This window comes from Notamacropus eugenii, chromosome 1 (genome assembly GCF_028372415.1).
Source record: "Notamacropus eugenii isolate mMacEug1 chromosome 1, mMacEug1.pri_v2, whole genome shotgun sequence".
NCBI lineage: Eukaryota > Metazoa > Chordata > Mammalia > Diprotodontia > Macropodidae > Notamacropus > Notamacropus eugenii.
Genome location: NC_092872.1, coordinates 705,643,729 through 705,666,846, shown reverse-complemented (window position 1 = coordinate 705,666,846; position 23,118 = coordinate 705,643,729). Strand labels below are relative to the sequence as shown.

The following is a 23,118-nucleotide window of genomic DNA, read 5'->3' as shown; positions in this document are numbered from 1 at the left end:
TAATCACTGTCCATTAAAATGCACTTGTTATATCTTCTAGGGGTAGCGCCATATTTCCCTAGTTACCTGTTGTTGATCAGTTGTTGCAGTCGTGCTATTCTTTGTGACCCTATTTGGGATTTTCTTGGCGGATCCTGGAGTGGTTTGCTATTTCCTTCTCCAGCTCATTTGCAGATGAGGAAACTGAGGCAAACAGGGTGAAGTGACTTGTCCAGGGTCACCCAGTTAGTAAATATCTGAGGTTAGATTTGAACTCAAGAAGATGAGTCTTCCTGACTCCAGGGAAGAGCATTGATTATTGGAGGAATTAGGAAAGGCTTCCCACAGGAGATAGTCCTGAACTGTGCTTTGAAGGGAGCTGGGGGTCCTGTTAGGTAGAGTCAAGGAGAGAGCATGATCCAGGCATGAGGCGCAGACTGTGCAAAGACAAGGAGGTGAGAGGAATGTCATCCAAAGGGAATCTCAAGCTAAGTCAGTTTAGCTGGAACATGGCATACCAGATGGGGTGGACTGTGAAATAAGACTGAAAAGAAGTTGGAGTTAGATTGTAAAGAGCTTCAGCTGACACACAAAGTCTGTATTTTTTTTTCTAGAAGTAATAAGGAGCCATTGACGTTTCTTGAGCTGATGACTGACATGGTTACATTGATGTTTTAAGAATATCAATAAATAACAGCCCTAGCAGTAATCCAGCAATGCCAAGTCTGTGGAGGGGAGGGTATCAGCCCAGGGAGTTCCACTTTCCTATGGCTGACTGACTGACCCCAATTACGCCCTCCCAGGAAACAGCCTGGCAGAAGTCTTTTTCCTGTTCCTCCCTTGCTGCTGGTACAGATCCAGTGATGTCTTTCCTACTCTGGGGAGCTGCAGGGCTTAACCCATACTTCCAGAAGGAATGGAAGCAGGGAAGGGTAGGGAGTCATCCACTACCTTTCCCCAGATTGACCTTCAAGGACAATGCTGGGGGATGGACTCTCCCTCTTCCTCCTTTCAACCATTCACTGATGCTTTCAACATGTACTTATTAAGCACTCACTATGTAGCAGGGGGAAGGGAAGAAACATTTCTTAACCACCTACTATGTTCTAGGCACTGGGCTAAGTACTTCACAAATATTATCTCATTTAATCCTCACAACAACCCTGTGCAATAGGTCCCCATTTTATAGTTGGGAAAACTGAGGCAGACAGTGGTTAAGTGACTTGCCCAGGTTCACACAGCTAGAAATCGTCTGAGGCTGGATAAATTACTATCACTCTGGTCAGGTTCCTGCCCCCAGGACCAGCCCTCTATCCATTGCACTAGCTAGCTGTAGCTATATGATCTTGGGCAAGTCCCTTGTTTCCTAATTGGCACAATGAGGATAATGATGCCTGCCTGCCCTGCTTGCCTCACAGAATAGTCATGGAGAGCATAGATACAGAAGGGCTGAGACAATCTGGGACAGTCTTATCCAACGCCATCATTTTATGTGAGGTAAAGGAAGCCCAGTCTAGCTGTTTCAGTGACTGGCCCAATGTTGTGTCAATAGTAAGTATTAAAGGTGGGATTTGAACCCATGTTCTTCAGAGTCAGTGCTCTTTCTTCTATACTATTTTGTGAGGATTAGATGGGTTAATAATATATGTGAAAATGCTTTGTAAACTCTAGAGCCTGCCTAAGAGATTAGTGTAAAGTTTCTAGGATCTGGGGATGTTCTAGAATAGAGCTGGGTTCCCTGGTGTGTGGGAATCAGCCCAGAACCTTGGAGTGCAGTCTGATCCATATCTATCTGCTGGGGCTAGAGTAAGGGCTTGGGAGAAGCAGGGAATCTCACCTGCCCAAAAGGGAGCTTGGAAAGGCAGGGATGGTGGGCATGGGGTAAGGAAGAGTGAGGCTTCCTGGGTCTGCTGGGAAGGGGGTCTGCTGGAAATGTTCCTCAGCTCCTGACTCTCTGGCCTCATCTGTTTCCACACATTTACCTCCTCACCCGGAAGATGCTTCTGGCCCTGGGGCCCCCTCCTCTGATTGATGAGTCCTTGTCTGGGGCCACCGCTTTGTGAAAAGCCAGGCTGTCCATGCTTACTGGTCTCTAGGCTTTGCTCCCGACTCTCCCTCTCCTCTTAGAACAGAAGCTCCCTGAGGTCAGTGACTATCTTCTCCCTCTTGTCTTATATTCCCAGCTCTTAGCACCTGTGCCCAGCATAACATAAGCAAAGAAACTGTAGAGCTTATGGAATTTTGCCCCATGATTTTATAGAGGCAGAAACAGGCTGGGTGAGACTTGTCCATGTGAACGATAATGAAGCCCAAGAGTCCACTGCGGGTCTCTGCCTCCCAAGCTGCTTTCATGAGTGCTCTGCCTTCCCAGGACAGGCAGCTCCTCCTGTGAATCCTCATTCCCCACCCCTGGCAGACTTTCAGAGCGGAAAGAGAAGAAAGGAGAGGAAGGGCTGGGACTGGGAAAGAGATCAATGAACAAAGGCTAAAGGGAGGTTTGCAGGCCAGGGAGGACTCGGCCTGGCCTCCTCTCTCCCCTCCTGGTGACAAAGGAGTGTTTGTGAGCTCAGCCTGCTGGCTGAGGGTGAGTCACCGGGCAGGGCCCAGGAGCTCGGGAGCCCCTGGCTCTGGAGTCCTTCTATTTCTGATGTACCTGGCCTAGCTCCTTTAGAGGGAGGGGGATGGTGCCTGGGCCCAGTGTGGGGCTGACTCTAAAAAGCAGCTGATCTCCACACGCACTGGCCAGGGGAGGGTGGAGTGTGGGGAAGAGGGCTTGGCAGGGTAGCTCAGTGGTAGGAGCAGTAATATAGCTCCCCTCCGATTCACCCTCAAACTGCACTCAGAATCATATACTAAGAAACTAACAGGGAGCTTAGAATGTTCTTTAGTCTGCTGTCTTAATTTTACAAATGAGAAAACTTGGGGCCAAGAAAGATTAAGTAATTTATCCATGGTCATATAAATAAGCTCTGAGCTGGTATTTGAACCTGCACTGTGTCAATCCTACTTTCCTGGCCTTTCTTTCTTTCATCTGTAAAATGGTCATTTGTTCTGGCAGAAAATCCTTGGCACTGTTCCCTGCAAATGTCTAATTAAAAGATGATTTATGGAGCACCCAAACTCCTAGGCCTCAGTTTCTTCATTTGTAAAGAGGCTTGGACACAAGGTTCCCACAAATCTCTTCTACTCTGAAGCCTTCGAGCCTAGACCATTCAACCCCTGATCACTAATTGCATCTACTCTCTAGTTCCTAGAAGGCTGATTAGTCCATTAAGGATGTCTCTGTTTCTTTCTGTTCTCTCCTCTTGACTCAGAATGCTGGGAATCTCAGGAGGATGTGGACCACGTGCCCAGCTCCCACAGCGGTGCTGCCAGGGGAATGGCGAGGATATTGTGGGTTGGGTTTGGGAGGGAGGGAGTGTTAGTGATGTCTTAGCACTTTGGATACTCAGGGGAACCTTGGAGACGGCTTCCTCTGTGGGCCCTGAATCCTTGGAATCAGGGAGGTTCAGGCCCTCCCTGTCTCTCACCTAGGCTTATAGGAATAATCTCCTTGCCTTAAGCCTCCCCATTTCCAACCCATCCAAGGAGCCTGCAAAGTGCACATCTGACCATGTAATTTCTCTGCAGATAACTCTGGTGACTTTTTCTTGCCCCAGCATCAAACAAAAACTCCTTGTTTAACATGTAAAGTCCTAGTCAGTCAGGCTACTTGCCTTTGGGGTTTATTACAAACGATTCCTTTTTGTGCCTCTGTGTTCCAGACAAGTGGATCTAGTTGCTATTTCTCATTGGTGCCCTTACCTTCCATACCTCCCCCTCCCACCTTCAAAGCTCAGCTCCTGTCCCCTTCTACATGAGGTCTTTGCTGGTCCCTCCAGCTTCCAGTGTCCCCTATCTCCTGAGTGGACTTTGTATTTGACTGTATATACGTTGTTTCCCTGATAGAACGTCAGTTTCTTGAAGGCAAGCCTGTTTCACCTTTGTCATTGTAATCTTAGTGTCTAGCCCCGTGGCTATTTAATACATACATAATGATGGATCTATTGATGAGGCCTCTACTCCCTAAAGTCGTGCCAAGTGAGCCAGTCTTGCTCATAGAAGAGTCCCAATTACACCTGCCTTGGCAGGGGGATGAGGCCATCCTCAGGCTCAAACCCATCTTGACTTTCTGAGAGACAGAGTGGTCATTCCTCCGCAAAAAGGTGCTGAAGGTGGAAGAAGTGGTGTGTCTGTGTGTGTGACTGACCCTAGGCACCCCCATGTTTCCTCGCCATGGTAGTTTCCACCATATTGAACATCTTTCCAGGGATGGCTGTTATTACACATCCCCAGAGGGCTCGAGAGGTAGTGGTATTCTGGAACCATCCTTGAGGTCTTACCTTACAACTTACTGTCTTTTTTCCTGGGTTAGTCACATAGGCAGTCAACAAATCAGGCAACAAGCATTTTTTTAAATGCTTGCTATGTACCAGGCACTGCACTAAGTACTTTGGATACAAAGAAAATTTAAAAACATGGTTTCCCTGCCTATAAAGAGTTTACATTCTAATGGAAGAGGCAACAGGCAAATAATGATTTAGGTGCACAATTTGGGCCTCAGTTTCCTTATCTGTAAAATAATATACTAATTATAATATACTACTACTAATAATAAAATAATGATACTGTCATTACTACTTTCTCAGGGATTATAGTGCTTTGTAAGTATTAAAGCATTTTGCACATAGTAGGTGCTTAATAAATGCTTATTGACTAACTAATAGACTTCAAGGGGAAGCTAGATAGTGCAGTAGAGACAGGAAGACCCAAGTTCAAATCCAGCCTGAGATACATATTAGCTGTGTGACCCTGGGCAAGTCACTTAACCTCTATTTGCCTCAGTTCCTCATCTGTAAAATGGGGACACATTGGAAAAATGAAAAAAACTACTCTAGTATCTTTTCATGGAAACCCCACAGACAGTGTCAGTGGGGTCACGTATAGTGACTGACCTCAAAGTGCTAGAGCAATGTGAATCATTCTTATTTAACCTCCTGGGGGTCCTGGGAGGCAAGCTGAAATGGGGTTGTGTCTCATTTTAGGAAACAGAGAACCTGACAGATGAAAATGAAATCTGTCATTTTCTATAGCCATGCCCAAGCTGCCCGGTCCCCAGATCCTCCCTGTCCTGACTTTCCTCTTGCTGGTGAGGTCACTCCCTTCTCCCAGTCAGGCTTGCAACCCTGTGTGGCGTCATCTTGGCATCGTCTCTTTGCCTTGCCCCCCAACCCTGTTCAGTAGCCAAGTTCTCTCCATTCCTCCCTCACAGCCTCTTGCGAATCCATCCCTGCCTTTCCATTCCCTAGTTCCTCCTTCAGGCCCTTATTACCTCATGTCTAGAGAGTGGCAGCAGCAGCTCCTGATCTCACCCCCCTCCCCCACAGTCTCTCTCCCTGGCCAGTCCCTCCTAGTCTATACAAGCTGCCAGATGCATCTTCACTGGAGTGCAGCCATCCACCCGAGCTGTAACTGAATAAAGCCTCTATAGACCCTCAAGCCTGGCAGTCAAGGTGCTCTCCAATCTAGCTCTAAACTAAACTTCTAATGGAACTGATTCAACAAACCTGTTAAGTACCTACTATGTGCCAGGCACTGAGTTACAAATAATAACACTGGCAATAATAATAACTAACTATATGCCAGGTACTGTGCACTTTGCAGATATTATCTCACTTGTTCTTGGGAGGCATGTGTTTGAAGTATCCTCATTTTATTAATGGGGACATTATTATCCCCATTTCATAGGAAACCCAGACAAACAGGACTTACCCAGGGTCACATGGCTAGTGAGTAACTGAAGCTAGATTTGAACTCAGGTCTTCCTGCTTCCTCCCCCAGTGCTCAACCCACTACAAAAAAGACAAGGAAAAGAGGGAAATCATTCCTGCTTTCATTCTACTGGTGGAAGTGAGGATGGAGCTGCAACCTGTACACTGTTAAATCAGTGAATACAAGGTGATCACAAGAGGAAAGGGGCACTCAGAAGTGAGGAGAAGTTAGGGGAGAATCTCTTATAGGGGTAGACCTGGAACTGTGCTCTGAAGGAAGGTGGGGAGCCCAGGTGGCAGAGTATAGGAAAAGGTCCAATGTGCAAAGAAAGGCATGGATGGATGCTGCAGATGGAATGTTCCATGTGGGAAAAGGCAGGGAAGCTGGAGTGACTGGAACAGAGACAGTGTGAAGGGAATAATGTGAAACAAGACTAGAAAGGTAAGTGGGAACCAAATAATAGAGAGCTTTAAATGCTAGACTGAGGATTTTGTATTCCACGAGAGGGAATAGGGAGCCATTGAAGATTTTTAGGGAGAGAAGTGACATGGTCAGATTATTTGTTGTTGTTCTGTCATTTTAGTCATCTCTCCGCAATTGCATTTGGGGTTTTCTTGGTCTGAGATACTGGACTGGTCTGCCATTTCCTTCTCCAGCTCATTTTGCAGATGAGGAAACTGAGGCAAACAGGGTGAAGTGACTTGCTCAGGATGACACAGCTAGTAAGCGTCTGAGGCAGCTCAATGCAAAAAGTAATGCTCTAATCAGCTCCCTGGGCCTTTGCTCCCTCCTGCCTCTGGAACCTTTGCTCACACTGTTCCATCTTTGTTAAAATCCTTCAAGGCCCAGCATGACATCCTCTTCTGTGAAACTTCCTCTGATTTCTGCTGGTTGGGAAATCTCCTCTCCCATCCCTTTTCTGGGAAGAGGAGAGTACTTTCCCATTGTGCCTTCAATTGTACCTGTTTTGTATACATCTTACCTACCTGGAGAGCACGAGTGCACATCTCTTTTTGGAGGGAGGAAGGGAGAAACCCCCCCCTTTTTTTCCAATTATCAAGCTTTTTTCCCCTTGTGTATTCCCTATCTCCTCACTGGGAAAAAAAAAGAAATACAGAACTTTAAACAAATAAACAGAGTCAAACATAACAAATTCTGACATTGGTCACATCAAAAATATGCATCTCGTTCTGCATATTCAGTCTCTGTTTTGTCAGGAGGTGAGCAATATCCTTCATCGCTTCCTCCTCTAGAATCACAGCCAATCATGGTGTTGACCAAAGTTTGTAAGTCTTTCAGAATTGTTTATTTTCACTACATTGTCGTTATGGTGCACATTATTCTCCTGGTTCTGCTCAGATCCCTCTGCATCAGCTCAAACATGTCTTCCTAAGGTTCTTTCTTCTCTTAGTCAATTCAATTCAACCAGTATTTATTAAGCACTTTTGGTAAGCCCAGATGGAAGAGTGTCTGCGCTAGGTGTCAGGACATGAAGATATGTCATGGACCCTGCTCTGAAGGAGTTTCCAGTCTAGCATAATGCTAAGTTTTCCCTTACATCCACCGGAGAATCTACCTCTCTTCATCTCCTATTTGTTGATGCTGGTTCTAGCCTTGGACCACATGGCAAAAATTTCCTTTGTAATCCATGCATTTTATGGACTTACATAGTTTATTGTGAGATGGGGTTCTAGTTTTATCAGACTGCCAAAGGGGTCCATGACACAAACAAGGTTAAGAACCCCTGATCTGAGGAGGGGTACAGATTCACAAAGAATATGGAAGCCAAAGGTGGGGCAGGGTGGGGTGGGATGTAGATGAAGTCTTTGGAGATAAAATTTAAGTATGAAGGCTAGCTCATTTTTAGGTTGGAGGGTCAGCATCATAAAAATTGAGTTGGGTCTCCAAGGAAGGAAGGATAGCTTCATCACAGGATCCAAAAGTTGGAAGGGACCTCTGAGGCCATCAAGGCCAATATATACCGGGTTGAGGTTCCCCTTCATAGCACCCTTTACATGTGGTCATCCAGCCTACTTTGAAGACCTTCCGAGATGGGCGACCCACTACTCCCACAAACAGCCCCTTCCACTTTGGGTCCCATCTGGTCGTTAGGACATTTCTTCTGATATCCAGCAGAGATCTGCCTCCTTGTAACTCTTCCCTGTGGGTTAGATTTAGATGAGATCAGGGGTTCTGCCCTCTGGCCAAGAAGAAGCAGCTGAACCCTTCTCCCACATGGTTCTTCTTCAAGAACTTGAAGGTAGCATCCATGTCCCCTCCTCAGTCTTTTCTCCAAGAGGAAGGTCCCCAGTTGTTTTAGTCATTCCTCACATGGTATTTCAACATCCTGGTTGTGCTCCAGTTTGTCCAAGTCTTTCATAGAACATGGCTTCCAGAACAGTGGACAATATTCTGACAGGGTACAGGTTCTGGAAACCCCCTTGAACTCTCCTTGAATTTTCCCCCTTGATCACCTGAAGCTATGACCCCCATGGCTGGCCTTTCCTTATCTCTATGCCCAATTTTCTGTTACCCTTAAACTAGCCCAGGCCTTCCTTGTGTGTTACCTCTGAATTGCCTCCAGCTACTAACCTTTGATCCTATCTCTTACTTTCTGTCCTCAGACCTCCAGTCACCCTAGCTACAGGCCACTCCCATCCAGATCCTCCCTAGACTCCTCCTCCAGTCATCCCAGACTAAGGCCAACCCTAGATTTCTCCCACTGTCTTTCTGTTTATAAGATCCATCTTGTTTCCATGAAAGTTCTCAGATTCAATCTGGCCCTCTTGTACTAGCCATACAAATGCTCAGATCCCTCAAGAGTCTAGCCAAGATGGCAGATTTTTAGAATCTCACCCATCTTGGATGGTGCTCAAATAAATCTTAACTAAAAAAAAAGGCTTGAGTTGAATTCATTCAGGCAAGATCTCATGTCCCTATTTTGGGGTCGTAGCACCCCCTAAAACCTCAACATGTGATCTTACCAGGGCAGAGGACAATGTGACCATCCATTTTCTCTACCATGCCTGGAGACTTCATCCTCCTGGAAGCTCTCTCGTGCTCCAGAATTCACCCATGGGCCTCTGCTCTGATGGATGATGCCTTCCAGAATCTCCAGCTAATAAGGGACCTGGGTCTCACTCCTCTCCAGGTTGCCACCATACCCTCATTCAGTGGATCTTTGCCCCCTACCCCTTTTCAGCTTCTCCTATAAGAATGTAAGTTTCAGTCATTCCCAATTGATAAATGGTCAAAGGATATGAACAGGCAGTTTTCAGAGGAAGAAATCAAAGGTATCTATAGTCATATGAAAAAATGCTCTAAATCACTATTGATTAGAGAGATGCAAATCAAAACAACTCTGAGATACCACATCACACCTATCAGATTGGTTAACTTGACAAAACAGGGTGATGATAAATGTTGGAGAAGATATGGGAGATTTGGAACACTAATTCATTGTTGGTGGAGCTGCAAGCTGATCCAACCATTCTGGAGAGCAATTTGGAACTATGCCCAAAGGGCTACAAAAATGTGCATACCCTTTGACCCAGCAATATCGCTTTTGGAACTTTATTCCAAAGAAATCATAAAAATGGGAAAAAGACCCACATGTACAAAAATATTTATAGTGGCTCTCTTTGTAGTGGCCAAGAACTGGAAGTCGGGGGATGCCCATCAACTGGGGAATGGATGAATAAATTATGGTACATGAATGTAATGGAATACTATTGTGCTGTAAGAAATGATGAACAGGAAGACTTCAGAGAGGCCTGTAAGGACTTATATGAACTGACGCTGAGTGAAGGGAGCAGAACCAGGAGAGCTTTGTACCCAGCAACAACCATAGTGCGCGAAGATTTTTTCTGGTAGACTTAGTACTTCATTGCAATGCAAGGACCTAAAAAATTCCCAATGAACTCTTGAGGCAAAACACCTTCCACATCAAGAGGAAGAACTATGGAATTGGATCGCAGAATGTAGCAGATCATTTTCTTTTGTATTACGTCTTGGTTTGTTTTAAGATTTCTCCTATTTTAATTCTTCTATGCAACATGACTAAAGTGAAAATGTATTTAATAGGAATGTATGTGTAGAACCTATATAAAATTATATGCCATTTCAGGGAGGGAGGGGGAAAGGAGGGAGGAAAGGGAGGAAAAAATCTAAGTTATATGGAAGTGATTATGGAACACAGAAAACAAAATAATAATTCAAATTAAAAAAAAGAATGTAAGTTTCATAGGGTAGGGGCTGACTTTCTTCTACTTGTATTTGCACCTTTCATAAGGACTTGTTGACTGTCTCCTCTCTCATTTTGGACTCTGCACCTTCTCTTAAGTCTGGTGCATTTCTAGTGGCTCCCAACATGTTGCCAGGCACACAAAGAATGAGGCTGGGTGATCTGTGGTAGCACAGTGAGTCATCGGTAGGATTAACATGGGAATCTGGTGTTCTGGATGCCCATCTGGGTGCAACAGATCAGAAAATTTGCCACAATCATTAGATGCCAAGTCTCTGCCCTGTCCCACTCATGATCATGAATTCAGAGGTGAAAGGTACCTTGGAGATCAGCGCCAAACCCCCTTCTTTTACAGATAAGAAAAATGAGGCCAAGAGAAATGAACAGACTTGATCCATTAAATGAGAGAGCTGGGATTTGAACTCAGGTCTTCTCATCCGAAGCTCTCCTTTTTTCCACTGTGTCATGGCCCATTCACCGGTGACTCTCAGGGTCCAAGGTTGCAAGGCCTACACTGGCCCTTCCTGAAAGAAGCCCTCTATCCATCTCCCTCCTCCCCGTTCAGGCTCTCTTGCTCTGGAATAGGCTCCCACAGACTGTTCTTTCCTTGGGTCTCTTTTTCCTCCTCAGTCTCATGCTTTGATGTGCAAATGACATGTCTCAATCCTGACCTCTGAACAACATTAGCCTGGCTTCTTCTCAAGTTGTTTTCTTACAGGTTTTTCCTGTTTCAGATGGAGTCTTCATGACCTCTCTCTCCTGGCTGGGTGCTCTGCCTGGGCCTCCACCAGAGTGAGGCAAGCCTCCCTCTCTGGGACAGCCCCCTGTATTTGCATCTTTCACTTGAATCTTGGCTTGTTCCCTTCGGGTTCCTCTGTGAGACTTCCTCAGTGTATCCTGGATCACACCAATGGGCCTGGATGTTTTTGTGACAAGCCTGAGGCATGTGAGGAGGAGGGGAAAGAAGGGGCAATCCTAGATTCAGATTCTGGATTCAGATCCCTGTTCTCCCATCTACCTGGGGAAGGGGGGACCTCAATCAAGTCCCTTCATTTCCCTAAGACTAAACCAAGGGTTTTTAACTTTTTCTGTGTCATGGACCCCTGGAAAAACTTCTGAATCCCTTTTAAAGTCATGTCCTTAAATGACAAAAGGAAACCAATCATATTGAAATAGTTATCAAAATATTTTTTTTAATTAATATTTTTTTAAAACCATTTATGGACCAGTGTGTCACTCTTGTTTTTGTATGTTTCCTCTGTACTGCTCCCATCCCCCCACAATGGTTCCCTCCGTCCATTAGACTCCAGGAGGGCAGGAAACTTAATTATTGTCCTCTCTGTAGCTCCCTCACCCTGCCCTGTACAGCCTGCTGACATCCCTTCACATTCTTTAATAAATGTTTGTGGGATGAATAAATGGGTAAAGGTAGAAAGAAGAGGGAAAAGACAAGAAGGGGAAGTTAGTTATGAGAAGACAGAGATGACATCCTGCTTCTCACCTCTGGACTTTGGTGGCATTTGGCCACATGACCCTTTAAGGCGGTAACTTTCTCTGCAAGGGGGTGGGTGTGGGGTCTTCTTTCAAAATGCAAACACCCTGAAGTATTAGGGACCTAGCAGTCATTCCCTCTGGAAGGCCCAAGGCAGGAAGCAGAGATTGGGGACCTATTGAAAGAGGAGAGAAGGCACCCAGGTTCCTGAAGTGTGAGGCCCTGCTGGGCAAGTGTGAGCTGGGCTGGCAGGAGAGCCTCAATCAGGGCCCTGCTGTTGGAACTGGGCAGGACCTTAGGTCACAGAATGTTTTTATAAAAATAGATTGTTATTGTTTTTACATCACCTGGATTTTCCCCTGTGTCCCTCACCTCCCCCTAGCCATTTTTTTAATTAAAAAAAATTACCGGAAGAAGGGGGCAGGAAATTCAGCAAAACCAGTCAGCACATTGAAAAAAATCTGATATTATGTATAATGTTGCACACCTGTGGACCCCCACCTCTACCATAGAGAGGGAAGGGGAAGGGGTCTTCTCATTTCTCTTCCTGCGAGCCAGGCTTGGTCTTTATAATTCTGCACTGTAGAATGTTAGAGCTAAAAGGGACTTTAAAGGCAGTCTAATCCAATCCTGTCATTTTACAGATGAGCAAACTGAGGCCCAAAGAGGCTGATGAAATTCCAGGTCTTTTGATTCCAATGCCTTTTTTCATTATATCATAATTCCCTAGTAGAAAGTAGGAAGAAATGAGCTCTTGGATGTGTTAAAATTCCATCTTCAGTCCCACATCTGAGATGCTATCATCCCCTTTTTATCTCTGGCCTGCTAGCTGGACTCACAGCCCGGCCTGCAATCTCCAGGCTTTTCCCTCCTTTTTCCCCTTCTCCAGGGACACACACACCCCCTCTGGCTGACTCATCTTCACCCCCTGCTTCTTTCCCTCTTTCTGCTCCAAGGCCGGGCCCTAGCCAGGAGCAAATAGTTCCAAATGTTCCGGGTGCCTTTGCCATCCCTCCTCCAGCCTGCTTTCTTTCTCACATAGCTCCTCATTCCTTCCAGGAGCTCCACCCTGCTGCTCCCTGATGTTGCCGACCCCCTCCACCCCTGAGATGGAAAGAGATCTTAGAGGCCACCTCCCCAAAACCCTGCTGGCCCCCAGTTCAGAGTTTGTCAGTGACACGGCCTCGCCACCTGATCTGCCCTCACCCATGGAGGCCCTGGTTGTGCTCCCTTACTTCCAGGAATTAAGGGGCTAGGAAGGAGGAGCAGGGACACAGTACCTATTTGCAAGGGCCTTGTAACATACTCAAGGTACCACTCACCCACACACATAAGAAATAAGCAATGTGTAACCAGATTTCTGTGCTGAGGTCTCCTCATAGCATGGAACTGAGCTGGCCTTCTTGAAGCCTGGCAAGGCACAGGCTTTGGTGGGCCTTTGGATAGAGTGCCAGACCTAGAGTCAGGAAGAGCTGAGTTCAAATTCAGCCTCAGAGGTGGGATCTGAACCCAGCTTCCTGCCTTATCTACTCTGGACTTTAGTTTCTGCCATGTAAATGAAGACCAGGTGGCTCTCTGGTCTATTTCAGCCTATGAACCAAAAGTTCAGACCCAGTGAGAGAACTCTGTGTCTTGTCAGTGAGTCAGCTTAGCTAAGTCTGGTGATGGAGAGGCCAAGAAAGATCTCTTGCAGAAGATGGGGTTTGAGCTGAGTCTTGAGGGAAGCCAGAGTGTGGAGGTGAGGAGTGAGGGCATCTCTAGCCTGGGAGACAGCCAGTGGAAAGGCATAGAGGGAGAGAGGAACAGTGGGTTGCCCAGGATAACTGGATTGTAGTGTTCAGAAAGGACTAAAGTGTAAGAAGATTGGAGAGATAGGAAGGGGTCAGGTTGGGAAATCACCGCTTCTTTGAGGAACTGTGATTCCCCTTTCTACCATCTACATAGATACTCCATGATGTTGCCTCTGTGGGAGAGCAGGAGTTTCCCATCGATCCCCAATCAAGGGAAAAGGGAAGGGGATTGGAGGATTTAGGATACTTCTTCTTCTTCAACTGAGGCATGTGCTACGAAGGCTCATATCCCCAGAGAGTCTCCTCTTTGTCTTAGTTGCGTCTAGATGTGGCCTGTGGAATAGGCAGACACAATACCCACTTCTTTAAGTTGGGCAGGAAATAGAGGTGTCAATGAAGGCAGATTTAGGGCCCAAGGAAATTCCAAGACCCTGTTTGGGGTATTTTTGGCAGAGATACTGGAGAGATTTTCCATTTCCTTCTTTAGCTCATTTTACAGATGAGGAAACTGAGGCAAACGGGGTTAAGGGACTTGCCCAGGGTCACACAGCTAGAGTCTGAGGTCACATCTGACTTCAAGTCTTCCTGATTTCAAGCCCAGAGCTTTATCCATTGTGCCGTCTAGCTGCCAATGATAATCATAGCTCATGCTTATATCTGGATTGTTACACTCTCCCTTCTGGTTGATCTCCCTAGCTCGTCTCTCTCCTCCTTAGTCCATCCTCTACCCAGCTGACAAAAGGACCTTCCTAAAGTGTGCATCTGACCTTGTCACTTCTCCCACTCAATAACCTTTAATGGGTCCCAGTTTCCTCTAGGATCAAAGAGAACACACATACCCAGCTAGCATTTAAATCTCTTCCCAACCTGGTCCTTTCTTACCTTTCCAGTCTCTTTACCCTTTAATTCCCTTCACAGACTCTCCCATCCGGGGTGCTGTTGCTGTTGCTTGCACTCAGGGCTCCATCTCCTGTCCCGCCTGCCTTTCCACTGGCTCTCCTCCAAGGCTATCTCCTAGTTTCCTTTGAGACTCAGCGCAAACCTCACCTTCTGTGACGCTGACCTCCTGGCTGTTTCATGGACTATGCTCCATCTTCTGGCTCTGGGCATTCCCTCTGGCTGTCTCCCATGCCTGGAATGCTCTCCCTCCTCAGCTCTGCCTTCCTTCAGGTCTCAGTTAAAACCCCACCTTCTCTCGAAGCCTTCCCCAACCCCTCTAAATCCTTGTGCCTTCCCTCTGTTCATTATTTCCTATTTATCCGACACATACCTTGTTTTCACATATTTTTGTTTGTTTTCTCCCCCATTAGTTCCTTGAAGGTGGGGACTATCTTTTACCTCTTTTTGTTTCCTCAGGGCTTAGCACAGTGAGTGGCACATAGTAGGCACTTAATGCAGATTTTGTGATAGATAAATGCTTGTTAATTGACGGCAACTGTTAAGCATTTCCTAAGCCCCTAGGTAGTGCAGTAGATAAAGCACTGGGGCTTGGAATCAAGGTGCCTCATCTTTATGAGTTCAAATCCAGCCTCAGACACTTCCTGGCTGTGTGACCCTGGGCAAGTCATTTAACCCCATTTGGTTGAATTCCTCATCTGTAAAATGAGCTGGAGAAGGAAATGGCGAGCTGATCCAGTATCTCTGCCAAGAAAATTACGGATGGGGCCATGAAGAGTCAGACTCAACTGAAATAATACCACTTATTACAGGGCAGGCATTGAGCATACAAAAGCCCACAAGGAGCTCTTAGTCTGTCAGGAGGCAAGGGGCAGCGTGGGAGGGAAACGTATATATATTTATATACAAAAAGGTACTTTTGGGGAGGAGGGGAGATCAGGGAAGGTTTCGTGTAGGAGGTTAAGCTTGAGATGAATTTCGAGGCTCACCACATTCACTTTCCACGTGGTCAAAGATCTCCTAGCCTCTCCAGCTTCAGAGTCCCCTGATCTCACCCCATCCACCCATCCTGCACTATGCTATTAGCCACAGTATCAGTAATAACAATCCTGTACATATGTGTAATGTTTCACATTTTTCATTAAGAGTTGAGTTAAATTCAACATTTGCTAAGCGCCGACTGTGTTTAGGACACTGTGCTCTGCCTTAGCCAGGACATAGTCCCTGCCCACATGGAACTTTTAGTCAAGTTGGGAAATATGATACAAACACAAATATCCATAATGGAGAATCATGTTTAGTAGGTGACCTAGGTTGGGCTAAGCCAAGAGTTGGAGCTAAACATGGTAGTGGAAAGAATGCTGTCACCTTGCTGCTGATTTCTCAGGGAGATAAGTGTCCCTGGCTTCCAGAATCCCGGGTCTATGTGACGAGTCTTGGGCTTTGAATTCAAAGACCTGAGTTCAGATTTGGCTCTGCTACTAGTTGCTGTATGACCTTGGACAAGGCACAGCTCTCTTCTGAGTCCTCTATGTTCTCCTTTATGAAGCGAAAGGATTGGATGAGGTGGCCTCAAAGGACCCGCCTGGCACCATTGTCTAGGATTCCAGGTCTGCAGTCCACTCCTTGGTGCTTGTGTGGGCTGGAGCAGAAGTGACTCCGGGGGCAAGCTGGTTCTTAGCTGCTTTCTCCCCAGGGGTCTTTTACCTCTCCCTGGTCTGAGAGGACTGCAGAGTGAGCGTCTGCCATGCCTCTATGGTTTCCTCATAGGATGTGGGCACAAGAGTCAACAAACTGCTAGCAGATGGGAGAATAGAGGTGGCTTCTTCCAGAAGACCCTTGGGAGGAGAAGAGGGAAGCTGGCTGGGTCCCTGTTTCCTTTAACATAGGAGCTGAATTTGAAAACAGAAAAAATTAAAAGACCACAAACCCATCTAGATGTCCCTTCTCTGGGCTGGAGCCTTCACTTTGGGACCTCTGCCCAGGAATTCTTGTATGTCTGTTCTGTAGAGGGGTAAACTGAGACACAAAGTGGTGAGCAGCATTCACCCAGTAGTGAGGCCCTGCCTTTCTAAGTGAGTCTCCTAAACCACTACTCTTTTAACTGACTCAGGGACAATGCCAGCCGACTTGGGCCTTCACCGCCTTTCAGGCTGGTTCCTGTGGTTTGGGGTTGGGAGCATCTTCCCGCGCTGTCTCTTTGAGACGGATGGGAAGAAAGAGGTGGGGGACGGGATCCAGGCACATGTTGGTTGGGCGTCGTTCCAGTTGTCCCAGTGGGAAGGGCCTGATTGGTGCCTGTAAACCCTTGGGAGTGGGTAGGAGACTGCACGCGCCTTTGTGTGGCACATATATAGAATCCCCAGGCCTCCCTGTGCCAAGCACAACACTTGGGAGGCAGGGAGGGGGACTGAGAGAGAAGCAGACAGAGGGCCTTGTCCAGAGGCTTGGCACTGAGTGTGCCAAGCGTCCTTAGTCTCCTGAGTACCTTTTCTGGGCCTCTGGGCAAGTAGGCTGGCACACTTTGAATGGAGCTTGGAGAGGGCAGGGCCTAGGAGGGGCAAGGGAGTGTTCTCACTTTGTGGGGACAGGCTATCACAACTGAATTCAATTTATTAAGCACCTACTATGTGCAAGAAAGTGTGCTAAGCACTGGGTATACAGATGTAAAACAAACAAACCCTCAAAAGACAGCCCTTTCTCATGAGGAGCTTATGTTCTCTTGAGGGGATATAAGTAAATACAGGTTATTTAGAAAGAGAGAAATTCAAAACCCAGGGGTCAGGGAAAGCTTCATCAAAGATGGGACAGCTGAACTGGGCCTTGAAGAAAGAGCTTCCTCCTTTGGAGGAGTCAGATGAGGAGAAGGGTATGTAGGGTACAGCTGAAGGAGATGTGCAGGGGCAGAAGATAGAATGTTGAGTCTGGGGACCAGCTAGCTGTCTTGCATGACTGAAAAGCAAGGTATGTGAGGGGGAATGAGGTGTGATAAAGCTGTAAAGCTAGGTTGGAGTCAGGTGATAGAGGGTGTTAAAAGCTGAGGGAGAAGCTTGTATTCAGTCCTAGAATCAATGGGAAACCACTTTTCTGAATTGTTCATGTTCAGGCCTGTGCGTAAGGAATCTGATGATTGGAGAGATAAGAGATGGAAAGAAACAGATTAGGAAGCCATAAGGGTCCAAGTGAGAGGTGGTGGCTGTGTGAGAGAAAGAAGGATGGACATGAGAGATGCCACAACAGTAGAATAGTGTACAATTGCACTACTGATTGGATGGGTTGGGGGAGGAGGAAGAATGAAGAATCTAAGATGACCTGGAAGGTACAATACCCTCATCAGAGAAAACGATATTTGGAGGCAGGGTGAGTTTGAAAGATGATGAGGACTTACATGAACTGATGCATGGTGAAATGGGCAGAACCAGGATAGCACTATGCACAGTAAGAGTATGTGAATGACTTAGGTATTCCCAGTGACACAATGATCCAAGACAATTCCAAAGGACTCATGATGAAGAATGCTATTTATTTCCAGAGAAAGAACTGATGGCATCTGAATGTATATGCTGCTTTGTAAAGATCTTCAAAGATGGGCTCTTTATAGCCATCAAAGCATACTTAAAAAACACAAAAAACAACATGTTTTTATTATCCTTGGTGGGGGTTTTTGGTCTGCATTTTCTTTTGCAACATGGTCAATAAGGAAATGTTTTTTCAGGACTGTACCGTAGAATCTGTATTAAATTGCTTGCCTTCTTGAGAAAGGGAGAGAATTCAGAACTCAAAAAATTTTAAAAAGAATGTTAAAATGTTAAAAAAAAATTGTTTACATGTAATTGAGAAAGAAAATAAAGTAAAAATAAAATGTTAAAAAAAGAAAGATGATGAGTTCAGGATGTCTAGCAGGCAACTGGTGACCTGGGATTGGAATTCAAGGGAGAAATAGGGGCCATGGAGTTGGAAAGTCATCTGTGTAGGGAGTGTAGTTAAGTTAAGCCTAGGGAATCAATGCATGAGATCACTAAGGGAAGAGATTTTGAAAGAGAAAAAGAAAGACTCAGGACAAAATCTTGGGGTGAGGGGACACCCAAGTTTAGGAAGTAGAAGATGGATCATGTTCCAGCAGAGGAGACTGAAAAGGAGTGGTCAGAGAGATAAGAACAATGTCATGGAGATTAAGAAAGGAAAAGTCAAATTACTCATTCATTAACTCCTTCAAAAAGTCCATCCAAGAGGAAGAGGTAGTTTACAGTATCAGAAGATAAGAAATCGGAGGCTAAGGACTCAGAAAAGACCACTGGATTTCACTGACTCTCAGGCTTGGAAGAGTCCTACAAACTCGTACCTGAATAAAAACCCTCTCTAAAACATGCTAAACAAGTGTTTATCCTGCTTTTTTTGAAGAGGGCAGCCCACCATCTCCCATGGCAGTCCATCCCACTTTTGGACAGTGCTAATTGTTAGACTTATCTTTCTTTGTTTTTCAATTGTGTCTGACTCTTTGTGACCCCCAAGAGGGTTTTCTTGGCAAAGATACCTGAGTGGTTTGCCATTTCCTTCTCCAGCTCATTTGACAGATGACGAAACTGAGGCAAGGAAGGTTAAGTGACTTGCCCAGGGTCACATAGACACAGTAAGTGTCTGAGACCAAATTTGAAGGTGACTTCAGGTCTGATACTTTCCACTGTGCTGTCTAGTTTCTTTACATCAAGCCTGAATCTGCCTCTCTCTAGCTTTCATCCTTGGGTTCTAGGTCTGCCCCTTTGGGACCAGACAGAACAAATTACATCTCTTCTCCATGTGATAGTCTTACAACTACTCGAAGATAGCTATTATGTCATGATCCCCCTATCCCACCCGGTGTCTTCTCCAGTTTAAACATCACTAATTCCTTCAAAAGATTGTCAAATGGCAAAACTTCAAGGCTTTTTATCATCCTGGTTACCCTCACCTAGACACTGCCGCTTATCAATGTGTTTCCTAAAATGTGCAACTAAACATGGTTTGACCACAACAATGTACAACAGAATTTTTTCCTCTATAGTCTTGGCCAACAATGTCCCTCAGTACAACTTAAGATCATATTAATTTGGGGGACTGTCATGACCCTTTTTGAGTATTTACTTCTCTAACTCCATATCCCCTACCCCACCTTTTCATACAAATTGCTGGCAACCCCTCCCCCCTCACTTTCTTAGAAAACTGAATTTTTGAGCCTCAGTGTAAGACTTTACATTTATCCCATTAGATTTCATCTTATTACAATCATCCTAGCTTTCTATCCTATCAGGTCTTTTTGGTTCTGAATATCATCCAGCTGGTGTTAGCCCTTTTCCCTGATTTTATGTCATCTGTAAACTGAATATGTGTACTGCTTCTGCCTTTCTCCAAGTCACTGATAAAAGTATTTATCAGTGCTAAGCACAGATCCCAGTGTCCTCCCAAGTTTCATTGGTAACCTTTGCTGTTTGTTTATCTCATGATACTAAAAAAATTCAACCAATGTTTTTAATGAACAAAAATCTACTTTTCTTTCTCCCAATTACCAGAAGAAACCAAAAAATTAAAAAGGAAATAGAAAAAACATAATCCAGGTAACAAAAATTCATAATCAAGCAAAACCAATTCTCCCACTGGCTACAACCAAGAAATATATGTCTCAATCTGCTGTCTGAGTCATTGGTAACCTTTGAGAAAATGTTTCAAGAGAGCTGAGGGGTCTGAAGTCAGGTGGATAGGTTAAGAAGGGAGAAAGTCAGGCAGTGGGTGTAGACAACTCTTTCTAGGAGTTTGGCAGTGAAAAGGAGAAAACTGCAGGATAATCATTTGGGGGTGTGGCAGGGTCAAATGAAGGTTTTTTTAAAGAATGAGCTAGACCTGTGGAGAGCTTTCCTGCCCTCCTCCTTAGTAAGTGTACCAGAAAAAAAGAATCATAGAGTTAGAGCTGGAAGGGACCTCAGAAGTCCTGGAGTTCAACCTCTTCACTTTTCGGACAAGGAAGCAGAGGCTAGGGAAGGGAAGGGATTTATCCATCAGTCAAACATCAAAGAAAAGGCAGGGCCAGGATCTGAAAATCCTGATTTTCTGACTCCAAATCCAGGGCTTTTCCCATGAGACCCTGTTGCCTTTCAAGAATCCATGAGGATACTTAGCTTGTTTTTCCAGTTGTTAGCCTCAGAAGTCAGGGACTTATCCAAAACACTCCCCCAGTCTCCCCAATAACCCTATATGGGTCTAACATCCAAAAATATACTTAAACCCTTAGAAAGAACACCAGATTTAGAATCAACCAATTTGGGTTTTCGTCTAGGTTCTGCTGCTTATGGTGAAATTAGGCAAGATATTTCCCTTATCTGGACCTCTGTAAAAAGAGAGCGTGAGGCTAGATGACACTTAAGGGACATTCCAGTCTAGCATTCATTCTGTGGATCTTTGATCTTTCCTGTGGATGGGCACATGTTGGATATGTTGGTGTATGTATGCGCTTAGGATCACAAATTGAGGACTAGAAGGGACCTTGACGTCTATAAAGTTCAATTCTCTCATTTTCCTGGAGGTTGAAGTGCTCTGAGGTGGGGAGTTGAGTGTCCAGGGTTATTCTGAGGAAGGATTTGAACTCTCCTCTGATACCAAGTCTAGAACTCCATCCATCATGGTACCCAGCCCAACGCTGGCCCTTCTATGGAATGTCAAAGCTGGGAAGTTGGGGTGGAGAGAGAAGTTGAAGGGTGCTTGAGATTATTGGAAGTACACAAAGAAGGAGGGAGAGGTCCGGGGCATTCATAAAGTGTCTTCAGACTCCCCCACTTAACAAATTCTTAGAAGTGGACTCAGATTGAGTTTTCTGTATGTGCTACAGTACCCTCTGCTGGTCTACAGAGGTAACAGCTCAAACTAGCCTGTCCTCTTGGCTGATCTTTCTCTGCCAAAACTTTGAACCTGGTTTCTCTTTTTGTCTCTGGGAACCATAAATGGGAAGATGACTGTGTGACCCTGGGCAAATCCCGAGCTCAAGCCATTCCTCAGATACTAGCTGGGTCATCCTGCTCAAGTCATAGCCTCTGCCTCAGTTTCCTCATCTGTAAGTGGAAGGTGTTGGACTCTGAGAACCCTTCCAGATACGAGCCCCCGGTGTTCAAATCTAACATCAGATACTTACCAGTTGTGTGACCCTGGGCAAGTCACTTAACCCCTATTGCCCCCCCCCCCAAAAAAAAACCCTTTCAATTTCCTGGCCAGTGAAATGGTGATGGTAATATTTGCCTTGCCTACCTGAAAGGGCTGTTGTATGCAAGTCAATATGTTATTAACATGTGAGAAGTAAGGCAGCTGAAATCCAGAGAGGCTGATTGCCTAAGGTCACACAGCCATGAATGAAGGCCAGATTCAGGACTCATTAATTTATTCAGCAAGCGCTTAATTAAGCTTCTACTATGTGCAAGGTGCTGCTCGAAGTACATGGGATACTATCTACACTCTGCCCTCAAGACACTTATGGTCTAACCAGGAGGGAAAATATATATATTACTAATGCATTGTGTATATTCTCTGCACCCTTGGGTGTGTCATCTCATCACAGATTTTCAACTGGAAGAGGGCCATCAGGTCCAGTCCCCTTTGCTTACAGATGGGGAAACTGAGGCTCAGAGAGATTAAGCAATTTGCCCAACTAATAAGCGTCTGAGGCATGATTTGGCCTCAGGCTTTCCTGCCTGCAATATCTTAGCCTCTTGACCAGGATGCTCCTTTCCTCAGCTCCACTTGAAGACCTCAAGTGAGGGGGAGCACTCACTCCCTAGCCAAGAAGCCCATTTCCTTTTGGCGGTCCATGATCATGGTTCTCAGAGTCGGCCAAAATCTCCTTCTGAAACTCCCACCAGTCACTCCTAGTTTTCTCTTTTGGGGCCAAGTAGAACAGATTGAATCCTTCTTTTTCATGTGATAATTTTAAAAATTTAAAGGACAGAAATCATGTCTCCCTCCTTTCCTTCCCCCCACAAATCTTTTCCCCGAGTTAAACATCCCAGTTCCTTTGACGGCTTCTCAGATACCAAGGCCACAAGATCTCTTGGAGATCTCCCTTTGGGCAAAGCCATCCCTTGTCCAAGTTCTTCTGTTACCTACTGAGCTTGTGGTGCTCTAAGACCCCCAGAAAGGTTTTGGCTTTGTTTTAAGTGAAAGCTTCTCTAGTCACACCTACACCAGCTTGCATTTGTGCCTTAGGGCAGCAGAGAGCCTGAGTCCAGCCTTTCTTGTTTCACAGTGTCTTTCTTTCCTCCCCCCTGCCCCACCTGTCTTCCAGGTTCCACTGGTCACCTCCTCCGAGCCCTCCTGTGCACCAGCATCCTTTTCCTTGTTGCCCATGTGGCTTTTCAGATATGTCTGCACACAGTGCCTGGCCTGGATGAGCGGTTGGGAACCAACTGTGAGTAGTCCCAGTCCTGGGAAAGGGAGTAGGGGATCTGATAGGAAGACCAGGGGAGGGATCCCCCTCCCAAACTGAGTCACTGGGGGTAGTCCTCAGACTGCCCCTCACCAGCATCTCAGCTGGAATTAGGCCATGGCATGGTACAGCCAAGGGTGGGGCCCTGGGACTGGGGAGGTGAGACATGTCAGGATGTTTCAGGGACTCAGCGAGGCCTTGGTCCCAGGTGGCAGGGGTGCAGGCTTTACTCCTTATTCTATCAGCAAGGACAGAGCACTTCCTGGTTGTAGCTGATCCATGGGCTCTGCTTTGGGAGCTAGGATCTGGTCTGCTGCACCCCTGGAATTCTCTTGGATAAGATTGGGGTAGGAGGGAGATGGGGGAAGGGATCAGGACCAGTGACCTCCAAATCCAGTGTGCATTTCCTGGACAGAGATGACCTTGAGCCATGCCTCCCCTCCCCGAAACTTCTGGCTTACTGAGG

The 23,118-nt window shown here is 45.9% G+C and overlaps 1 protein-coding gene across 2 annotated transcripts in view; it reads left to right on the top strand.

Annotated features, from left to right (window-relative positions):
• Positions 1–23,118, top strand: part of PIEZO1 (piezo type mechanosensitive ion channel component 1 (Er blood group)) — a 173,136-nt gene that overhangs the window by 81,418 nt on the left and 68,600 nt on the right. For both annotated transcript variants that reach the window (XM_072636328.1, XM_072636327.1), the window contains exon 3: positions 22,512–22,634. In XM_072636328.1, coding sequence (XP_072492429.1) covers positions 22,512–22,634 — 123 coding nt within the window. The remainder of the gene's footprint in view (positions 1–22,511; positions 22,635–23,118) is intronic.